At 35.5% G+C, this 18345-nt stretch overlaps 2 protein-coding genes across 5 annotated transcripts; one reads left to right on the top strand and one right to left on the bottom strand.

The window, feature by feature from the left end:
- Nucleotides 1–263: 263 nt before the first annotated feature.
- flcn (folliculin) lies at nt 264–11335 on the bottom strand. 4 transcript variants are annotated; one of them, XM_079893951.1, is made up of 13 exons: nt 11115–11309; nt 10774–10821; nt 9785–9985; nt 9551–9697; nt 9248–9469; nt 8969–9135; nt 7865–7956; nt 7288–7451; nt 7084–7197; nt 5644–5767; nt 4923–5048; nt 4683–4785; nt 264–1949 (listed from the first exon to the last, which is right to left on the bottom strand). In XM_079893951.1, exons 3-13 carry the CDS (start codon nt 9983–9985, stop codon nt 1742–1744), a joined length of 1668 nt encoding a protein of 555 aa, XP_079750077.1. In that variant the 5' UTR covers nt 10774–10821; nt 11115–11309; the 3' UTR covers nt 264–1741. The 4 variants fall into 4 exon arrangements, with proteins under 4 accessions (XP_079750077.1, XP_079750076.1, XP_079750075.1 ...); XM_079893950.1 differs by having other exon boundaries at nt 11028–11303; XM_079893949.1 differs by having other exon boundaries at nt 10774–11335.
- A 663-nt stretch (nt 11336–11998) lies between these two features.
- Nucleotides 11999–17724, top strand: leng9 (leukocyte receptor cluster (LRC) member 9). The gene is made up of 7 exons (XM_079893807.1): nt 11999–12288; nt 12430–12516; nt 13957–14047; nt 14263–14393; nt 14485–14642; nt 14729–14897; nt 16019–17724. Exons 2-7 carry the CDS (start codon nt 12450–12452, stop codon nt 17020–17022), a joined length of 1620 nt encoding a protein of 539 aa, XP_079749933.1. The 5' UTR covers nt 11999–12288; nt 12430–12449; the 3' UTR covers nt 17023–17724.
- Nucleotides 17725–18345: the final 621 nt, after the last annotated feature.

The following is an 18345-nucleotide window of genomic DNA, read 5'->3' as shown; positions in this document are numbered from 1 at the left end:
ATGACTAAGCACATAAGCTTTCACGTCTGTAATAAAAGGATGTTATATTTTAACATGTTTATGTAATTCATGCTGTTCTAGATTAGTCATTTAGGCATGTGATGCCTATAAAATGAGAAGATTCAGCTATGCCGTCATTTATATAGACAAAGCAGTCAGTTTGTGGTGCATTTAGTTCAAATAGAGTTACATGAGAGATGGCATCAAAGAAAGAATTGTTCTTAGTGCATAATTAATGAGTGAAATAAAACACTTTCTGTATTGGGAATTTTTTTTATAGTGTGGTAATGTTACAATGTAACGAGTAAACAAAAAACAAAATGAGAAAGTTTTATGCAAAGTAAAGCTTGCCTTTTACCATCTGGAATAAATAAATTCATGATTATCTATGTGAGTAATAGATATCGTGGCAATGATCCAGCAATTCCTACTATGCCATCATCAATCAACCCGTGCAGACAGGAAAGAGTATCTTGCAATCCTCTTAAGGGTGACATTCACACCTACACAACACATTTAGCTGAATTATTTTTAATTATTATTTAACCTGCATTTATAGATTCATTACACATTTTTAAATCTAAAATGATTTTGCACATCCAAAATACCTAAATATGTGTGTGTGTGTAGAGTGATATATCACTTCTGCTCTGCACGGTGTACAGTAATACAGGAAGAAATAACCTGATCCTTTGAGTTACGCTCATGCAATTGTGAAACACTAGTATGTCCTTATGTAAGAGGTGCTTATGGTAGGGGTACATGTTAGAAGTGTTTATTACAAAACTTGAGGTCCTGTAGCACTTTGAGACAAGTTGTAAAAACTTTAATGGGTTTAGGGTCACTGCTAAATATTTCAGAAATGTTCAGCAATTAAAGGGCCAGTTCACCCAAAAATGAAAATTCTGTTATGATTTACTATCATGTCCTTCCAAAGAAGATATTTTGAATACATGTTTAATAATGTTATTATTAACTATTTTTATAGTTAATAATAATGTCAATAACTATTTGTGTCCATACAATGGAAGTCAATGGAGTCCAAAACAACACTGGACCTCTTTTTTTTTTTTTTTTGCATGGCGAGAAAAAACATTGAGACATTTATCAAAATATCTTCTTTTGTGTTCCAAAAGAAATGTGAAAATTATTCGCCACAAGATGATCACGATTGTGGTCAGTAGCTAGAATAATCACATTCCACTAATGAATAATTACATTACTTAAAGTAGCACTTTACAAAGATTTACAAACAGCGTACAGTCTTTATTTAGCATGTGTGAGTTTAAAATCCATTTATTTAAAATAAGTTAACAAATAAGGATAAATAAAATTGCTGATAAAACAGACAGTTTCTCTCAGACATGTCAGATGAACAGAGATATGTTATGATGACGTGAATTATAATGGACATTAACAGCATCATGTCAACTGATACTCTGCATAGTTCTCATGAAGTCAGTGTACCATGTGCTATATTAAACACAGTGAAAAAGACAGTGAATGGACATGTCTAGTCATGACGGTAAAAAAAACATTCCATTTAAATGCACATGCCTTAAGTAAAAGGTTTTTTTAGGTTTCAATCACTATGGTAGCTTTTACTTTCTCTCTGTACCATGCAGATTCTCAGGCTTGGCCCCTTTTTCCCGTAATTGACTACAAACACACACACACACACGCACTCACACATTCCTTTCATCTAACTCTAGCAATGGGTCTATTGTCCCCTTTCTCTTTCTCACTGGCTCAAAGTTCTTTCTCCACCTCTGACTGCAGTCATCAGATGGCTCTTGTAGAGCTTGCTGAGTCCTGTCATCCAAAACTTAAGAAGACGCACATTGTCCTCTTCCCCGGGCCCCGTGGCCCCCAGCAGGGCCAAAACCTTTTGAGTGTCCTCTTTACCTCTGCCATCCACCTTGGAGAACTTAAACAACACTTTTACTTTGCTGTAACAGAGAAAAAGAAGAGCATGTGGTGAGAGGAAGCACAGAAGGTTAGCAAGGGAACAATAAACAGACAAGACGAAAACAGGACAAAGAGGAAACTGGAAAGAAGCGAGTAAGTGAATAAGAGAGAGAGAGGGGGAAAAAGGAGAATTACAGGAAAAAGGAGAACTGGCAAAATATTTCACTTTGTGAATGCTACCTGACTTTTCAAATAAATATAATGGCACATTCCACAAATGCAGTATATTTTGGTAACCGTTCATTCATTGTAGTAAAAGCTATTTTTAATGATTCATTCATTTTAACTACCAAAAAAGTATTATGTAACAGTGGTCCTAAATCTTTGGCGCAACCAAAAACTCCCACATTTCAGGCCCTATTTTGTAAACAATTGTGGAAAGTGCCGTATATAAATACTGTAACAGTACTTCAACAGTTGCAACAATTTTTTGAAAGAAATTAATACTTTTTTTTAGCAAGGAAGCATTAAATTAAACAAAAGTGGCAGTAAACATATTTACAATGTTACAAAAGATTTCTATTTCAAATAAATGCGGTTTATTTCTATACCTCTAAGAATTTTGATCAAATATATCTTGCTTTCCTCAAAATATTAAGCAGCAAAACTGTTTTCAAACTTGATAATAATAATAATAATAAATGTTTCTTGAGCAGCAAATTGCCATATTAGAATGATTTCTGAAGGATCATGTGACACTGAAGACTGGAGTAATGATGCTGAAAATTCACAGAAATAAATGACATTTTAAAGTATATTAATATAGAAAACAGTTATTGTAAGAATATTTCACAATATTACTGTTTTGCTGTATTTTTGATCAGATAAACGCAGCCTTTATGAGCATAAGAGACTTCTTTCAAAATCTTACTTATTCAAACTTTTGAACGGTATATATATATACACTACCGTTCAAAAGTTTGGGGTCAGTAAGATTTTTAATGTTTTTAAAAGAAGTATCTTCTGCTCACCAAGGCTGCATTTATTTGAAAAAAACAGTAATATTGTGAAATATTATGACAATTTAAAATACTGTTTTCTATTTTAATATATTTTAAACTGTAATTTATTCCTGTGATCAAAGCTGAATTTTCAGCATCATTACTCCAGTCTTCAGTGTCACATGATCCTTCAGAAATCATTCTAATATGATTTGATGCTCAAGAAACATTCATTATTATTATCAATGTTGAAAACAGTTGTGTACAATTTTTTTTCAAAATTCTTTGATGAATAGAAAGTTCAAAAGAACAGCATTTATTTAAAATAGAATATTTTCATTCATTACATTATAAATGTCTTTACTGTAACTTTTGATCAGTTTAACTCATCCTTGATGAATAAAAGTATTGATTTATTTTATTTCTTTCCCCCAAAAATAAAATTAAAATTCTTACTGACACCAAACTTTTGAACGGTAGTGTTTAATGTTACAAAAGCTTTAGATTATAGATAAATGCTGTTCTTTTGAACTTTCTATTCATCAAAGTGTGTATATATATATATATATATATATATATATATATATATATATATACAGTACAGGCCAAAAGTTTGGACGCATTACTATTTTTATAGTTTTCGAAGAAGTTTCTTCTGCTCATCAAGCCTGCATTTATTTGATCAAAAATACAGAAAAAAATGCGATATTGTGATATATTATTACAATTTAAAATAATTGGTTTTCAATTTATTATACTTTAAATTATCATTTATTTCGGTGATGCAAAGCTGAATTTTCAGGATCATTACTCCAGTCTTCAGTGTCACATGTGACATCCAGTCAATCACATGATCCTTTAGAAATCATTCTAATGTTCTGATTTATTATGAGTGTTGGAAACAGTTCTGCTGCCTAATATATTTGATGAATAAAAGGTTAAAAAGAACTGCATTTATTCAAAATATATATATATATTTTTTAATATAAATCTTCTTTATTATCACTTTTTATCAATTTAACACATCCTTGCTGAATAAAATTATTGATTTATTTAAAAAAAAAAAAAAAAAAATTACTGACCCCAAATTACTGACCAGTAGTGTATATTGTTGTTATAAAAGATTTCTATCTTGAAAACAGTTACTTCTTTTTTTTTTCTTTTTCTTTTTTTTATTCATCAAAGTATCCTGAAAAAGTATCACAGGTTATGAAAGAATATTAAGCAGCAGAACTGTTTCCAACTTTGATAATGAATCATCATATTAGAATGATTTCTAAAGGATCATTTGATAGACTGGAGTAATGATCCTGAAAATTCAGCTTTGCATCACCGAAATAAATGATAATTTAAAGTATAATAAATTGAAAACCAATTATTTTAAATTGTAATAATATATCACAATATTACATTTTTTTCAGTATTTTTGATCAAATAAATGCAGGCTTGATGAGCAGAAGAAACTTCTTTCAAAAACATTAAAAATAGTAATGTGTCCAAACTTTTGGCCTGTACTGTGTATATATATATATATATATATATATATATATATATATATATATATATATATATATATACACACACTGTTTATATACAAATGTAATAAATTAGACAAAATTATATAAATCAAAATGAAAAGCAACTCTTGACTCTTGAGCAAGCATTTTTGGATAAATTAGTTGATATTTGTATGGAATACAGACTGTCATCTGCTTCTAAAAGGATATATTTTAATGAAATAGTGGTATATCTAAAGAAAAAGTGCTAATTTACTTCATCCACTCCTCTTTCAGACAGAGGAGGCAGAGAGAGACCACCTCCACCGACAGATTCTCATTAGAAAGAGCCACTTCGATCTTATTCAACAGAGTTGGACCTAAGAGAAGGAAAAACCAGGAAGGAAGCCACATTATATACAGTATATAGTACAAATGCAATAAACAGTGTGTCTGTTTGAATAGGGGTATACATCTTTAAAGATTGTGGCAATCCTACATTTGCCCATGTGTTTACCTTTATCCGTTGGTTGTGTGTTGGCACTGCTAATGTTGAACTGGTAAAGTGAGAGAATGTCATCATCCGAAACAGGATTTACACAACCGCGCTCAACGTTAAGTACATCCACCAGCAGAGAAAACTCTGGAAGACAGATTGAGAGAGCGAGAGAAAGAAAGAAAGAAAGAGGGAAAGGGGTTTCACCATTAGGATTCTTAATGAGTGTTGAACTTTGAGATGAACCTGACACTGAGTTATGAAACAATTTCACTATGTTTAGTAAGAAAACAGTCACACAGAAGTTGAGAAATATGATGTAAATCACATTCCGACAAAGAAAACACCAAAACACTTTGTTTGAGGCCTCTGCTACATCCATGTGTGTTTGTCTTGATTAAAATAAAATACAATCATGTTATAAAAACAATATGAATCTCTGAATTGATGGATAAAGATTACGAGAGCACTGCTGCCATTTCTCAGTGTCACTTATGCATAGTGTTACTGTTTGTGTATGTTTGACCCAAAGTGATCTCAGCTACGGCAGCACTGCAAAGATGGAATCAGAATACAATAGGTTAATGGGGCTCAAATCCCTCAGGGCTTGGATCTGAAGTGTCTTTTAATGTGGTGTAGACATACGAAAGTTAAACGAACTAGCTGTGTCAAGCAAAAATATACAAAAGGGGGTTTGCAGTGAAACAGAAAAGAAACAGCAGATTATTTTACAGTACAGTACCTGAAGAGCTGACATGGGCTGGGATTGGTACATCAGGGCTAAGGCCAAGGAAGTTGCATCGATATGCTTCCTCATAGTGAGGACTGTACGGAACTGCTCGGACACAGCCAACTGGAAGCAAAGCCTGTGAAATGGTCAGAAAACTGAATTCAGGATACGTTTTTAAAGATCATAAGAAACAAATTCAGTCAAGGGTGTCCAAACTTTTGACTGGAAGTGTATAGATATAACCAGGGCCGGCTCTGTAAATCTGGGGGCCCTAAGCAGGATAATTTTGGTGCCCTGCCTTGCAGTGAATAATGGAGTATTAAACCAGCAACTGTATACAATCTAACCCTTACACATTTCATCTGTACCTCTTTTAACATGATTGCCCACAATTATTTTACTGCTTATTAAAGTACACTCACAGAAACAGTAAAAGTAAAGATTACAGATTTGCCAAATTTCTACATCTACTTTATTACTGTCTGAATGCTTTGTAAATTTTAAAACAGCACTAACTGTTTTTGTCCACTAGGCAGCTTAGAACCTTTAGTATTAAAAAATCTTCAATAAAGTCATCTTTGAACTTCTTTTCCCTTTTCCACACTTTAAAAAGAGGGAGAAGTTGGACCAGTAATTTCTTTGCTTCCTTCTAAAGTGATTTAAACATATTCTTCTATATTGATGTATCAAAGAGATTAAAAATTCTGCAAAAGATTCTAGTTTGAGTTGGTATTTATTTTTAATATATTCCAACTACAAAAATACTACTTCAGCGAACAAGCATTAGCCAAATGTGTATATAAAATGTTTAGTTATAAAATAAATACATAAATCTAATAAAAACTCTAGGTAACACTTTTTACATTTTACAGAGTCATTGTTGCACATTACATGTAGTTCATACAAAAATAATTCTACAGTTAAAACTGCTTAAAATGTGGATTTCGTTGGAGTAGTGCCTCTACTATAATGGGATAATGTCCAATTTAATGCACCCTCCGAGGCTGCTGTGAAATAGCACCGCGAATTGTGCAGAAAATGCAATAGGTGGCTCTTTGTGCATTGTGTAACGTGCCAAGTTCAAAAATTCATGCAAAAATAATTCTACAATAAAAACTTCTTAAAATTTGGATTTCGTTAGAGTAGTAGCTCTACTATAATGGGATTTTTTTCTCCTTTTTTCTGCACCCGATTTCATTTTTGCGGTCAAATTTCCAAGTCCAGGGAAGACAACGATTTTACAACGATTTTACGATTTTGGTTGACTGTTAAACCGCGGCGACACCGGCGAGTACCATCTGTAGTTAGGGGGCCCCCTAGTGGCGGCGGGGCCCTAAGCAGCCGCTTAGTTCGCTTATAGGGAGAGCAGGCTCTGTATATAACACAGATGTGCTTTATGGTGTAGACCTGGAATCACTTGATTAGTGTGATGGATATAGGTATTTGGCTAACCTTCAGCACATTAAAAGCTGACTGGATAAGACCAGGGTCTGCACCTCTCCATATGACTTGGTTTCCCATGAGAACGTGCCATGTCAGTTGTCTGAAATCTGTAGTACCAAGGACCTGCCAATTAATCCAAAATAGCATTGTCAAATGTAATATTTATATATATTTTTCAAATTGATGTTGGTAACAGAGTAAACATTTATTTGCCTGTCTTAAATGTCTCAATGATTTGAACTTCGGCCCAATAAGGTCCTCTTGTCTTCCATCGTCAAATTGAAAGTCTTTAGTCTGTACACTCTCTGATTGGCTGGCCTGTGAGTTAGATCCGCCCCCTTCAGCACCATCCCAGCCACTCATCTCTTCCTCTTGCTCTGTGAGAGAATTGTACACAATGTTGCGGTGAACCTTTTTTAATGCTGAAGTCTACAGTATAACCTTAGGTTATGCAGAGTCATTGCTATCATTCAGACTATAAAAGATGAGCAAAAAGCTGAACAATTTCTTGAGAGCTGTTTGTTTGTCAGTCTCAGGAGCAGAATGTTGGAAAAGGAAAATCTGGGCCAGACACCCAGTTTAACAGTTCACAAATCAATTTGTTTAAAAATCAATTTAGCAGACACACTAATTAAAATATTCCTACGGAATCAATAGTATCCTATGCTAAAAAACAAAACTGAGCTGTGAATAGAAACATAACATTTATCACATTTTTAACTAAACAAAATTTCTATCTTTATTTCTTCAATGTTTTTTTGAATTATTTTACTTTGTGTATTCATTTTACCAGTTTGTCTTTCAATGAGAACGAGTGTGTCTTCTGTTGGTGCTCCTTCTAAAAGCTTCTCAGTCAACCGACTGCCACAAGCTTTCAGCAACCTACAGTATAGACAATTAACAAAGTAAGAGGAATTATTATGATTTAAAAATACAAAATAGATAGGCCTAAATTGTATGTGTGTTTGCTGTGGTGTTTGCCAAAGAAAAGAATCACTATTACTATTGCTCATACACATTTAGGGTTAGGGATCTGACCAAACTCCTAACCCCAAATGTTAAATGTTTGTCACAGGTACATGAATGATACCTCAAACAGTGCTGTGAAATAAAGTGTAAAATAAGAAATAATGTCACATATTGTGAGATATAAAGTAGCAATTTGAGTTATAAAGTCACAATTATACAAAATAAAGTCGTAATAATGAGAAATAAAGTCAAAATTATGAGAAATGCATACATTTTTTTGAAAAGTCACAATTATGATAAGTTGTAATATTGAGATATAAAGTCACAATTGGAAGCAATAAAGTCGCAAGTAGGAGAAATAAAGTTAGAATAGTGAGCTATAAAGTCACATATGAGAAAAAGTTGTAATTGTGAGATATAAAGTAACAATTATGAGAAATGGACACAATTGTGAGTCTCAATTAAGAGAAATAAATTTGTAATTGTGAGACATACAATTGTGAGACAAATTTGAAATAATGAGAAAAAGTCGCAATTATGAGAAAAAAAGTTGTAATTGTGAGATATAAAGTTACAATTGAGAGAAATAGTCACAATTGTGAGACAAAGTTGCAATTATGAGAAATAGTAATAATTATGAAAAATAAAGTTGTAATTGTGAGATATAGTTACAATTGTGAGATATCAAGTCACACTTATGAGATATAAAGTTGCAATTGTAAGATATCAAGTCAGAATAATGAGATAAAAAGCGACAATTGTGAGATAAGTCACAATTATGTGAAATGAAGCCACTATTTTGAAATAGAAAGTCACAATTGTGAGACGTAAGGTGGCAATTATGAGAAATAAAGTAACATTGTGAGATATTAAGTCACAAAATGAGTTATAAAGTCAAAAATATTCAGAATAGAGTTTTACGCACCAGCTGAATGAGGAGTGCAGACTAGCCCACAGGTTTTGGTGCTGGGTTAGAGATGTGAGTGAGCGGGCTGCGTTGCCGCTGCGCTGGTGGGGGAACACTGCCGGAGAAAAGGCACTGTTCATACGCACAGCCCTCTGAGGACACACACACTGCTCACTGTCAAACACCTGCAGGGTAACAAACAGGACAAAACATTGTATTTTCAACACTGCAAGCAGCTCATCACTCCAAGAGGCACTCCATCAGTCACGGTACTAAAGTGGGTCTGCAGTCCAGTACCTTGAGTGCTGTGTTCTGTAGACTCTGAATGGTTAGCCGCAGGTGGCGCAACAGGAATGGCCAGGAGTTGATGAGGTAGATCCTGTCCATAGCTACCACGACAATGCTGTACCAGCGCTGGAAGCCCCGTGCCAGGCTGTCTTTGATGAAAAACGTATGAGAAAAAACAAATCCATGCTGTTCGTCTCCAAAGAAGATGGGCCCCTCTCGACCAGGACAAACCTGCAAAAGCAGATGATATAAAAAGTATCTCATAGATGCATTTTTTTGTTTATTCATTGATGCAATCAAGTGTATACATACCTCACAGCTGAGGCTGCGCACACACGCCTGACGCACCACACTGAAGAGCTGTGGCTGGCGGGGATGCTGATGGCTCAGATAGCGGATTCCTGTCTCACTGTCCACACTCACAAAGCCTGGGTGAGATGCAGGTAGGGAGCGACAGCCCTGGTGAGAGAAAGTCAGAGATTATACAATATTAGAGAGAAGGACATTTTTTTATATATTTCGGCTGTGACAAGAATACTTTCTCACTTCACACATGTCTGCTCTTTGTGTGGCAGAGCTGTTGGCTCTCATGGTGAGACCTTCGCCCTCTCGGTCCCCATCTCGGTCCCTGTCACCAGGAATGGCTGAACCAGGAGATGGGGATGGAGGGTGGACGGCCTCTGTACAGAATAGCGTCCGAGGGCCATGGAGTTCACAGAAGTGGCAAAGGGCAACTAAAGCGTTCATCTGGAGGAAATTGAAAGGTTATATATGAGAAAATGCAATATCATAAAAAAAAAGAATATATATATATATATATATTACATTTTGACTTTGATAGAATAAGGGTAAGTTTTAGATTAGGGACCTAACAGTGATGCCAATGACTATGGCATTAAACATAACTAATTAAATATAACATTATCAACTGTACAGGCAAAACCATTGTACATTTTGAGATTTTGCTTCCATAACATATCTTCTTCCAGACTAGTGGAAAACATCCAAGTGCTACACTTTCTCTATTTGTGTCTGTAGATTTCAATAAAACATGTTTAAAGGCTGTTTTCTCAAAATGAGCCAGAAATCTCCACTTCAGTAACACACATAATTATTTATATATGTTATATATATGAATTAATTATATCAGTTTGATTCCTATATACATTCTGAAGTTTTTCACAGAGGGGTTTGTTCATATATACATTCGACTTATTTATATAATATTTGATTCCTAAAAGTATGGTGATTTTTTTTCTTGAGTGATGAAAAGATATCTTAAATCCTCTCTGTAAAAAGTGTCAACAAAATGAAACAAAATCCAATGTTCAGATTTCTGTTCTGCAAATTAAGGCATTTTTAATTAGATAGTGCCTTATTTGCATTTTTAAACATAACATTTCAGGAAATTTAAAGTGTTAATGTGTTGTGATCAACTGGGGAAGTATGGTGACATATTCACATGTGGTACCATGACTAAATCTAAATGCAAGCAAAAATTATATATAGAAAAAACAACAACACAATATCCTTACCTTTATCAGCTGGGTAGAGCTTTTGCGCCGACTGGTACTGCCAGTCAACTATTAACAGCAAAACATTGCAATGGAGTATTGACAATAGCAACTCTCTAATGTTACAGGTTTTGCATGGCTATTTATCAATGTCGCTTAACGTTACAATGTAATTTGTTACAAGTAAACATAAATGGCAAACTATCCTCGCCGATGTACAGTTTACTAAATAGGCGCTGAAATGCGATCGTAATAATAAGTTTTATCGTGTTTACATTGTTAGGTCCATCCTTTTTCAGTCTTATGCATCATGTGATGGGGAAGTCACGCGCTAAGATCACAACAACGTGTGCGTGACTCACACAGCTGCTCTTGTCTCTCAATGGTCATCGGTACAGGCCAAATAATCCACGAATACGGTTTTCTGTTGTAGTTACATGGTGGCAAACATTTATATGTTTGTTATTTCGAGTAATTTAATTAATTATGGGCTCTACCGTAATCCGCTGAATGCCTTTTGAGAACCCTGGTCAATGAAAGAATCTTCTGATGAATCGGATCTTTTCGACGATTCAGTTGAACCGGTTTACAAAACCGGTCTGAATGAATCGCTCATGAATCATAGGGACAGTTCACCCAAAAATGAAAATTATATCATCATTTACTCTCCTCAAGTTGTTCTAAACCTGTGTAAGATTCTTCGTTTTGCTGAACATAAATATTTTGAAGAAGGTTAGTAATAACCAAACAGTTGTGGGGGTTTTTCCATACTATGGAAGTCAATGATGCCCCACCACAACCTTTTGGTTACAAACATTCTTCAAAATAGCAGAAAAAAGAAATCCATACAGGTTTAGAACAACTTAAAAGTGAATAAATGATGACATAATTTTCATTTGAAGGGTGAATCATCCCTTTAACATCTCCAAAATTTCTCCAAAAAAACTCCAAAAGTTCAGGCGAGATATGTAAATTAGTTTTGTTCATTGTAAATGCAATTTATATTTAATGTTTTTTTATGAGTGTCATGGCTGCAATAGACTGACCTGGGACACATTAAATGACAACACATTTATTATTAATAAAACATCTGAATCACGAATACACCGTAGTATGTGCTGGAAAATTGAGTATTTATTATGCGTTTGAATCAGGTTTGTATGAACAAAAGTGTTCGAAAGAATCGATTCGCGGAAATGAATCGGACATCCCATTAATAATGCTTTTGGAAAAAACTACAATACCCATGACCTGAAACCGGAAGTTGTGTTTGTGGACATTGCCCTAGCAGCATAGTAAGAAGAATTGAAAATAATAAAGAACTACATTATAAAATGTACAGTGAATGTTACAGCCAACAATAAAAACAGTATGTTCAGACAACAAACATTGTTTTGGCGTGTAATGTATTTGGTTAAATCATTCGCGCAAGAATATGAGTCATTACCAGATGATGTCATCATGTACAGGTCAACATTAACACTAACCAGTCGACTCGACTTCGAACCTAGTTTGTCTTACTCTTTATGACTTGAGGTAGGATGGTTCATGCTCTTCATTATACCAAAAAGCTTTTATACATATATTGTCTTACCGACTACAGTACAATATGGCAAAATTATTGGTGTTAGGTTGCTTTCTAAATGACTGTTAATGTAACACATTTTTTTCATGAAGCTCTGTTGAAGCTGTCAAATATGGAGTTTGAGGAAGAGAGAACTCAGGAAGACATCACAGAGGATTCTGGCAGACAAATCCTCATAGGTAAGACATAAGTTACATTACACTTCACTGAGTTACACATGTCATCGGGAAATTAAGTTGATAAAATATAAAAACCATGTAATTCTAAAGGTTATATTTAGCATTTTATGGTTTGTAGTGCTAGTAAACTGTTTCATTTGTTGTTATTTTTACTAGTTTAAAAAATATATTACTTCAAAATTAGCTGAAAATTACAAATTGATCTACTTTGATAATAAAACTTTTATGTCACCGCCTATAACAAATACTGAAGAGGTGGAGGCTACAATGCAAATGACCTGAAGATGGCAGTGAAAAGCCTTTTTAATTTATTCATGATTTCTCGCTAAGTATAGGTTTGTTTTGAACAAAATTGCTGTAGGCTTACTCTAAGTGGAGAGTAGAGAATATAATTTTCACAAAGAAAGCTCTGCTTCTACACCACAAGTCTTAAGAGCACTTACAGGGACACGCCATTATTGTGCTATTTTCAGTTAAAACCTCCTGGTCCAAAAGCTTTCAAAGGGGAAAATTGTGCTGTGTTTCTGTTGAGGCAACCAAATTGTCATCTTTTGTTACATGAGGAGTTTTAGTTCGTAGTCTGTACCAACCTTTCAGGTAAATGTTGTACATAGAATACCGTTCAAAAGTTTGGGGTTTCTAAGATCTTTTTTTTTTTTTAAGAAATCTCTTACGTTCACAAAGGCTGCATTTATTTGATCAAAAATAAAGTAAAAACTGTAATTTTGTGAAATATTATTACAATTTAAAATAATTCATAATAATTCCTGTGATGGCAAACTGAATTTTCAGCATCATTAGTGTCACATGATCCTTCAGAAAACATTCTAATATGTTGATTTGCTGCTCAAGAAACATTCCTTATTATTATCAGTGTTGAAAACAGTTGTGCTGCTTTATATTTTTGTGGAAACTGTGATAAAAAATATTTTATTTTTGATGACAAGAAAGTTCAAAAGGACCAGCATTTATTTGATTGTAAAAGTTTTTACTGTCACTTTTGATCATTTTAATTTGTCCTTGCCAAAAAAAAAAAAAAATATTAATTGAACTGACACCCAACTTTCGAACTGTAGTGCGTCTGTTTATTTTGCCACAACGGGTGTGTAAAAGTAAAAGTGTAGGTGGTGGGTGGAGTTGAAGACATGACTCATGAGTTCAAACATGCTGCACTGAAACCAACGTTTGGCCTTAGACGTTTATTCTGTCCCTTGCAAACTTGCCTGTTTACCTCCATTTACATCTTCACAAACCACTACATGATGTCTACCTTAACTGCTCTGGGAGAACTTAACTTCTATTGTCCAAATAGTTATAAATTAACCTTATCTTGTGTTATCAGTTGGTGCATGAATGTATTCATAATCATACTGCTGTATATTCACTTTGCTGTGTGAATGATTTTACTGAACCTTTTTTTTCCATTTCCCTTCGTACCAGATGAGATGAAACAAGAAACTAGCCAAAACATTTGCCAGCACTTCCTCTTGGGCAGATGTCATTTTGGAGACAGATGTCGACTGTCTCACAGGTCTGTCAATCACTCTGGATCATAGAGATGCAACTAGTGAACTAGCCTTATGGTAGACATGCTTTATTATCTGTATATTTTCATTTAAACAACAGTTGGTGTACAGCAGTTGTCGTCTTGTAGCTGCCATAAAAGATGTAAAATTTGATAGATGTTGGGCATACTCATTGAAGCTTAGTGGATAAATAATGCATTGCTCTTTCCTGACTTCACAGCATGCTTGACGTCCCTCAAAGCAAACACTCAGAGGAAGATGAAACAACCATCACAGAAAAGCAGAGCAAGAGCCGGAAAAATGGAAAAAAGATTAATGCTGAAAAGCAGCATATAAAAACTGAGAGGGAAGGTGTGATGATAGATTTAGTGAGGAAGTGCAGACACACTTTACCTTCCAAATTCACTCTTCATGACTACAAATAGATGCCTTTCTGTCTCAGGGTGTAAGAAGAAGCCACGCATGCGTACAGCCGATGATGTCATCTCCAGAATTATATGGGACGCCTCAGTGGACCCAGCTGATTTTGTAGTTGGTCACCTGGACCGCTTCCTTGGGGTGCTGGAACGCCCATTCTCTGACTTCTCATGGGACACTCAGGTGTGTTACATCAGTACTAATGTGGTTCACTATCATGTGTCATGTATGGTCACACCCAGCCTTAACACTCATTTGTTCATCTTTAGGTGTGTGACTGTGACTTCTCTGAGGAGTTAGCTCTCCCTCGTCACAGGATCCAGTACTTCACCTACAAAGGCCAGCGGTTGTGGGATAGAGACAGTCGCACTGACAGGGTGTTCGGCTCCACTGGGCAGACTATTTTGCCCCCTTTTGGCGGTGAGGATCAGCAGCAAGGTGAGCGACAGTAGGGACTTTAAGCAACATCTGCTGAGGGAATGGCAACGGCGAACGGAAGTAAACTGTTAACTGCCGTAGCCAAAGAACACATAAATCACTAAGCAACAATAAAGAGGAGGGCGTAACGGATCATTTAATTATATGTACAAAAAATGTCATAAAAACAGCAACAGCAGGATTGCTTTTGGAATTAAATGATATACAGATACCACATAACCATAAAACAGAACATTTAATGATCTAATCTGTCACATGTTAATGACTATGGCAAATCAGCTGTTCTCCTGTCGTAGACTGTTACAGGAGAATGTCACGAAGTAGCAGTTAAAGTCGCGCATGCGCAATAGAATGGCAGAAAGCCATTGCCGTTCCATCAGCAGCTGTTGCTTAAAGTCCCCTACTATTATTTTGTCCTAGAAAACAGGCTCTTGGGCAGATGTCATTTTGGGGACAGTTGTCGACTGTCTTACAGGTCTGTCAGTCACTCTGAGTGGTAGAGACTCAACTAACGAAGTAAACCTCATGCTAGACACATTCACCAGTATTTTGCTCTGTATTGTCCAGCAGTTGGTCACTGGGTCAATGCCATATAAGAATGTCCACAATAAAAAATAAAGTCCAGTTAAAAAATCCAGTTTAAAACATGTGTGCCAAGTTCATAGAGATGTCAGTTTCATGTCAGTTTCTTATGGTTATGAATAACTTCAGTACCATTTTCAAGAAAGGTTTCAATGTAATGACTGTTAGTTTGACCATGTGTTTTTTTTATCGCACCACATGACTTTTTATGAGTGGAATCATGGCTCCTATAGACTAACCTGGGACACATTATATTACAATACTTATATTATTAATAAAACATAGCAGACAAACATTTTTTAAATATGAATAAGCAGTAAAACAATAAAAAATAAAATAAAAATTAACAGTAATAATAATTAAACTACTTAATAAGGTTTTCTTTTCAAGAATAATTTTTTTTTTCTTATTATGATATAAGGACTTTATGCCTTAATTTTAATACAGAAATTAAAACCATGAAATTTTTAACAAATATAGGACAAAAAAATAGCATCATGCCACTTAATCGTAATATATTGGAATTATTTAATTCTCAGACACACCTGATACTGGACAACATGAAGAGACCACCAACACAGCAGATGTTTCAAATGACCTAGAGCAAGCAACTGACTTTTCTGAAGAACAGGATGAGGTTGTAACTACAATTACAACAACAAACAATAAACAAGAGCTGGAAGATGCCATAGATCACTCATTAACCGAAAATGCCGAGGAAGGAACCAGTGATGACGTCTTACCATTGCAACAAGAATCTGCACCAGAAAACAAAAAGATGGCAGATACTGAAGATCTCAGTTTGAATCATTTGGCAGAGGAGCTATCCATCACTCAGAAAGAAGAACCGGCTGAAATAGTGGAGGAATGGAAGGAGAGCTGGGATGGAGTGAGTGGTCCAGAACCAGAGCCGGTATCATTCGTTCAGCCACAACCACAGCCGAGGCGCCCACCACCACGCAGACCCACTCACTTCATCTGCTGCCGTGTGGACTCTCCCGCTGCTCTCCTGGCCTTCCAGCGCATTCAGAGGAAGGTCCTCTCCCACCTTCCTCAGTCAGAGCCGCTATGGGTGACCCCGGAAACTTTACACATCACTCTCTCTCTGCTTGTTCTCAATAGCCCAGAGGAAGTCAGCGCTGCTGCTGAGCTCCTGCATACCACAGTCAGAAACTCCCACAAACCCCCTATATCTGTGTCTTTCCCCCTAAAACTAAGGCACTTTAATGGGACTGTTCTCCACGTGACCCCACAACCCCTGTCAGATGTCCAGAGCCTGAATTCCCCTCTCCAAGAAGCCTTCCAGGAGAAGGGCTGGCTTCACCGCCATTCCCGATGCCCTTCGTACCATCTCACCCTGGCCAAAGTGAGGAAGCCCATGACAGACAAGATATTTGAAGGGATAGGGGCTATAAAACTGGCCAAAGACGTGAATTTCGGCAAGCTTGAAGTAAATAAACTCTATCTTTGTGTGAATGGTCACACAAACACAGAGGACGGTTTCTATCAGGTTGTATGTGATGTGCAGCTGCCCAATGTGTAAATGTGTCAGAGATGATGGTTATTAAATAACTACATCAAATACTCAATGTATTTTAATAATGTGTTTTAGACAAACAGGTTTCCTACAGCATGACTGATTATTTTAAATCTAATAGTTGCAAAGACAATGAATTTTAAAAATATGTTTACAATAATTTCTAAATTATCTCTGTTGCAGTGAGGAAAGCAGACACTATTCTTTATATTCTTTCTTCACAAACTCAATCAAATTTCGACAACACAAGCATTACCGACATTGAATGTTCTTTATATTTAGTCATCTTTTGATATCTTGTTTTATGTACAGTAGTCATATTTCAATGCAGAAGCTAAATTGAATGGCCAAATAACTGAATAGCTTTGACACTTGAATTTGAAACGGTTTATTTTATTGTAGATTTCTGTACAAATATAACAAGGTCTTCTCTTACTTGAGGTTTGTGTGTGCATTTCTTAACCCTCGTTTAGGTAAAGACATACCGCATTCACTTAATACTATTTCTTCACGTCCTTGTTCAGTCATTCATTGAGGGCGAGTGTGTAATTTTTTTTGTTGTTGAAAGTGGACTGCATATAAATAAGTAATACACCATGTATTTCAGCTATGTTTTTATAGAATAAGCTCTCAATTATTCAAGATCAAACAAACAACTCAGCCGATCATTTAGCCCCTGGAATGTCTTGAGACCTAGTATGTCCAAACAGAGACAAAAAAAAAAAAACCCTAAATGACACATTTTATTAATATTTTTTCTTGCATGTATGCGTGTTACAGTAGCAGCTCTGTCTGAGATGTCAGTGAGGAAGTCTTGCATACATAACATAATTTTCTTTCCTCCTGGATACATGCCCACATATATGAATGCTTGTGCAGTCTCTCCATCCCTCCCTTTTGTGCTTCTCTATATAGCACCCTTCCCCCATCCTCACTCGCTTTCTCTTTCAGTGACACAGAAAAACCAACGCCACCCTCCCTCTTTCATGCATTCACATATACCCCCCCACCCCCCATACTCCCTTGGCACACAAATACCCATCTCTCCATCCCTCTCTCGATCTGTTGTTTTTATTGTATTTTTTAAATCCTCCTATCTCGGTTAAACCTCTGGGGCCACCGAGAGTCTAGCATCCCTTCAACCCTTTGTTTCACCACCCATCACCTACTTAATTTCTGGTAAATAATCATAAGCATTTTCGGGAATTCCCTGAGAGTTTGTGCTAAACTGAATGGATAACATTTGCAAAACCAATATTGTCTTTTTTTTCCCCCACAAAATATAATCCTGTATATGGAGTACATGTGGTTTTCTCACAATCAATCACC

The sequence above is a fragment of the Squalius cephalus genome (assembly GCF_949319135.1).
Source record: "Squalius cephalus genome assembly, chromosome: 15".
In the NCBI taxonomy this organism is placed as follows: domain Eukaryota; kingdom Metazoa; phylum Chordata; class Actinopteri; order Cypriniformes; family Leuciscidae; genus Squalius; species Squalius cephalus.
Note: the sequence above shows the minus strand (reverse complement) of the source record. Positions and strands in the feature narration are given on the sequence as shown.

Excerpts from the sequence above, each read along its gene's own strand:
- flcn (XM_079893948.1), bottom strand. The coding sequence starts at position 9,985 with ATGAACGCTTTAGTTGCCCTTTGCCACTTCTGTGAACTCCATGGCCCT. Across the intron at positions 9,698-9,784 it reads AAAGAGCAGACATGTGTGAA|GGCTGTCGCTCCCTACCTGC; the intron begins GTGAGAAAGTAT and ends TTCTCTCACCAG. Across the intron at positions 4,786-4,922 it reads CACACAACCAACGGATAAAG|GTCCAACTCTGTTGAATAAG; the intron begins GTAAACACATGG and ends TCCTTCTCTTAG.
- leng9 (XM_079893807.1), top strand. The coding sequence starts at position 12,450 with ATGGAGTTTGAGGAAGAGAGAACTCAGGAAGACATCACAGAGGATTCT. Across the intron at positions 14,643-14,728 it reads ACTTCTCATGGGACACTCAG|GTGTGTGACTGTGACTTCTC; the intron begins GTGTGTTACATC and ends GTTCATCTTTAG. Across the intron at positions 14,898-16,018 it reads CGGTGAGGATCAGCAGCAAG|ACACACCTGATACTGGACAA; the intron begins GTGAGCGACAGT and ends TTTAATTCTCAG.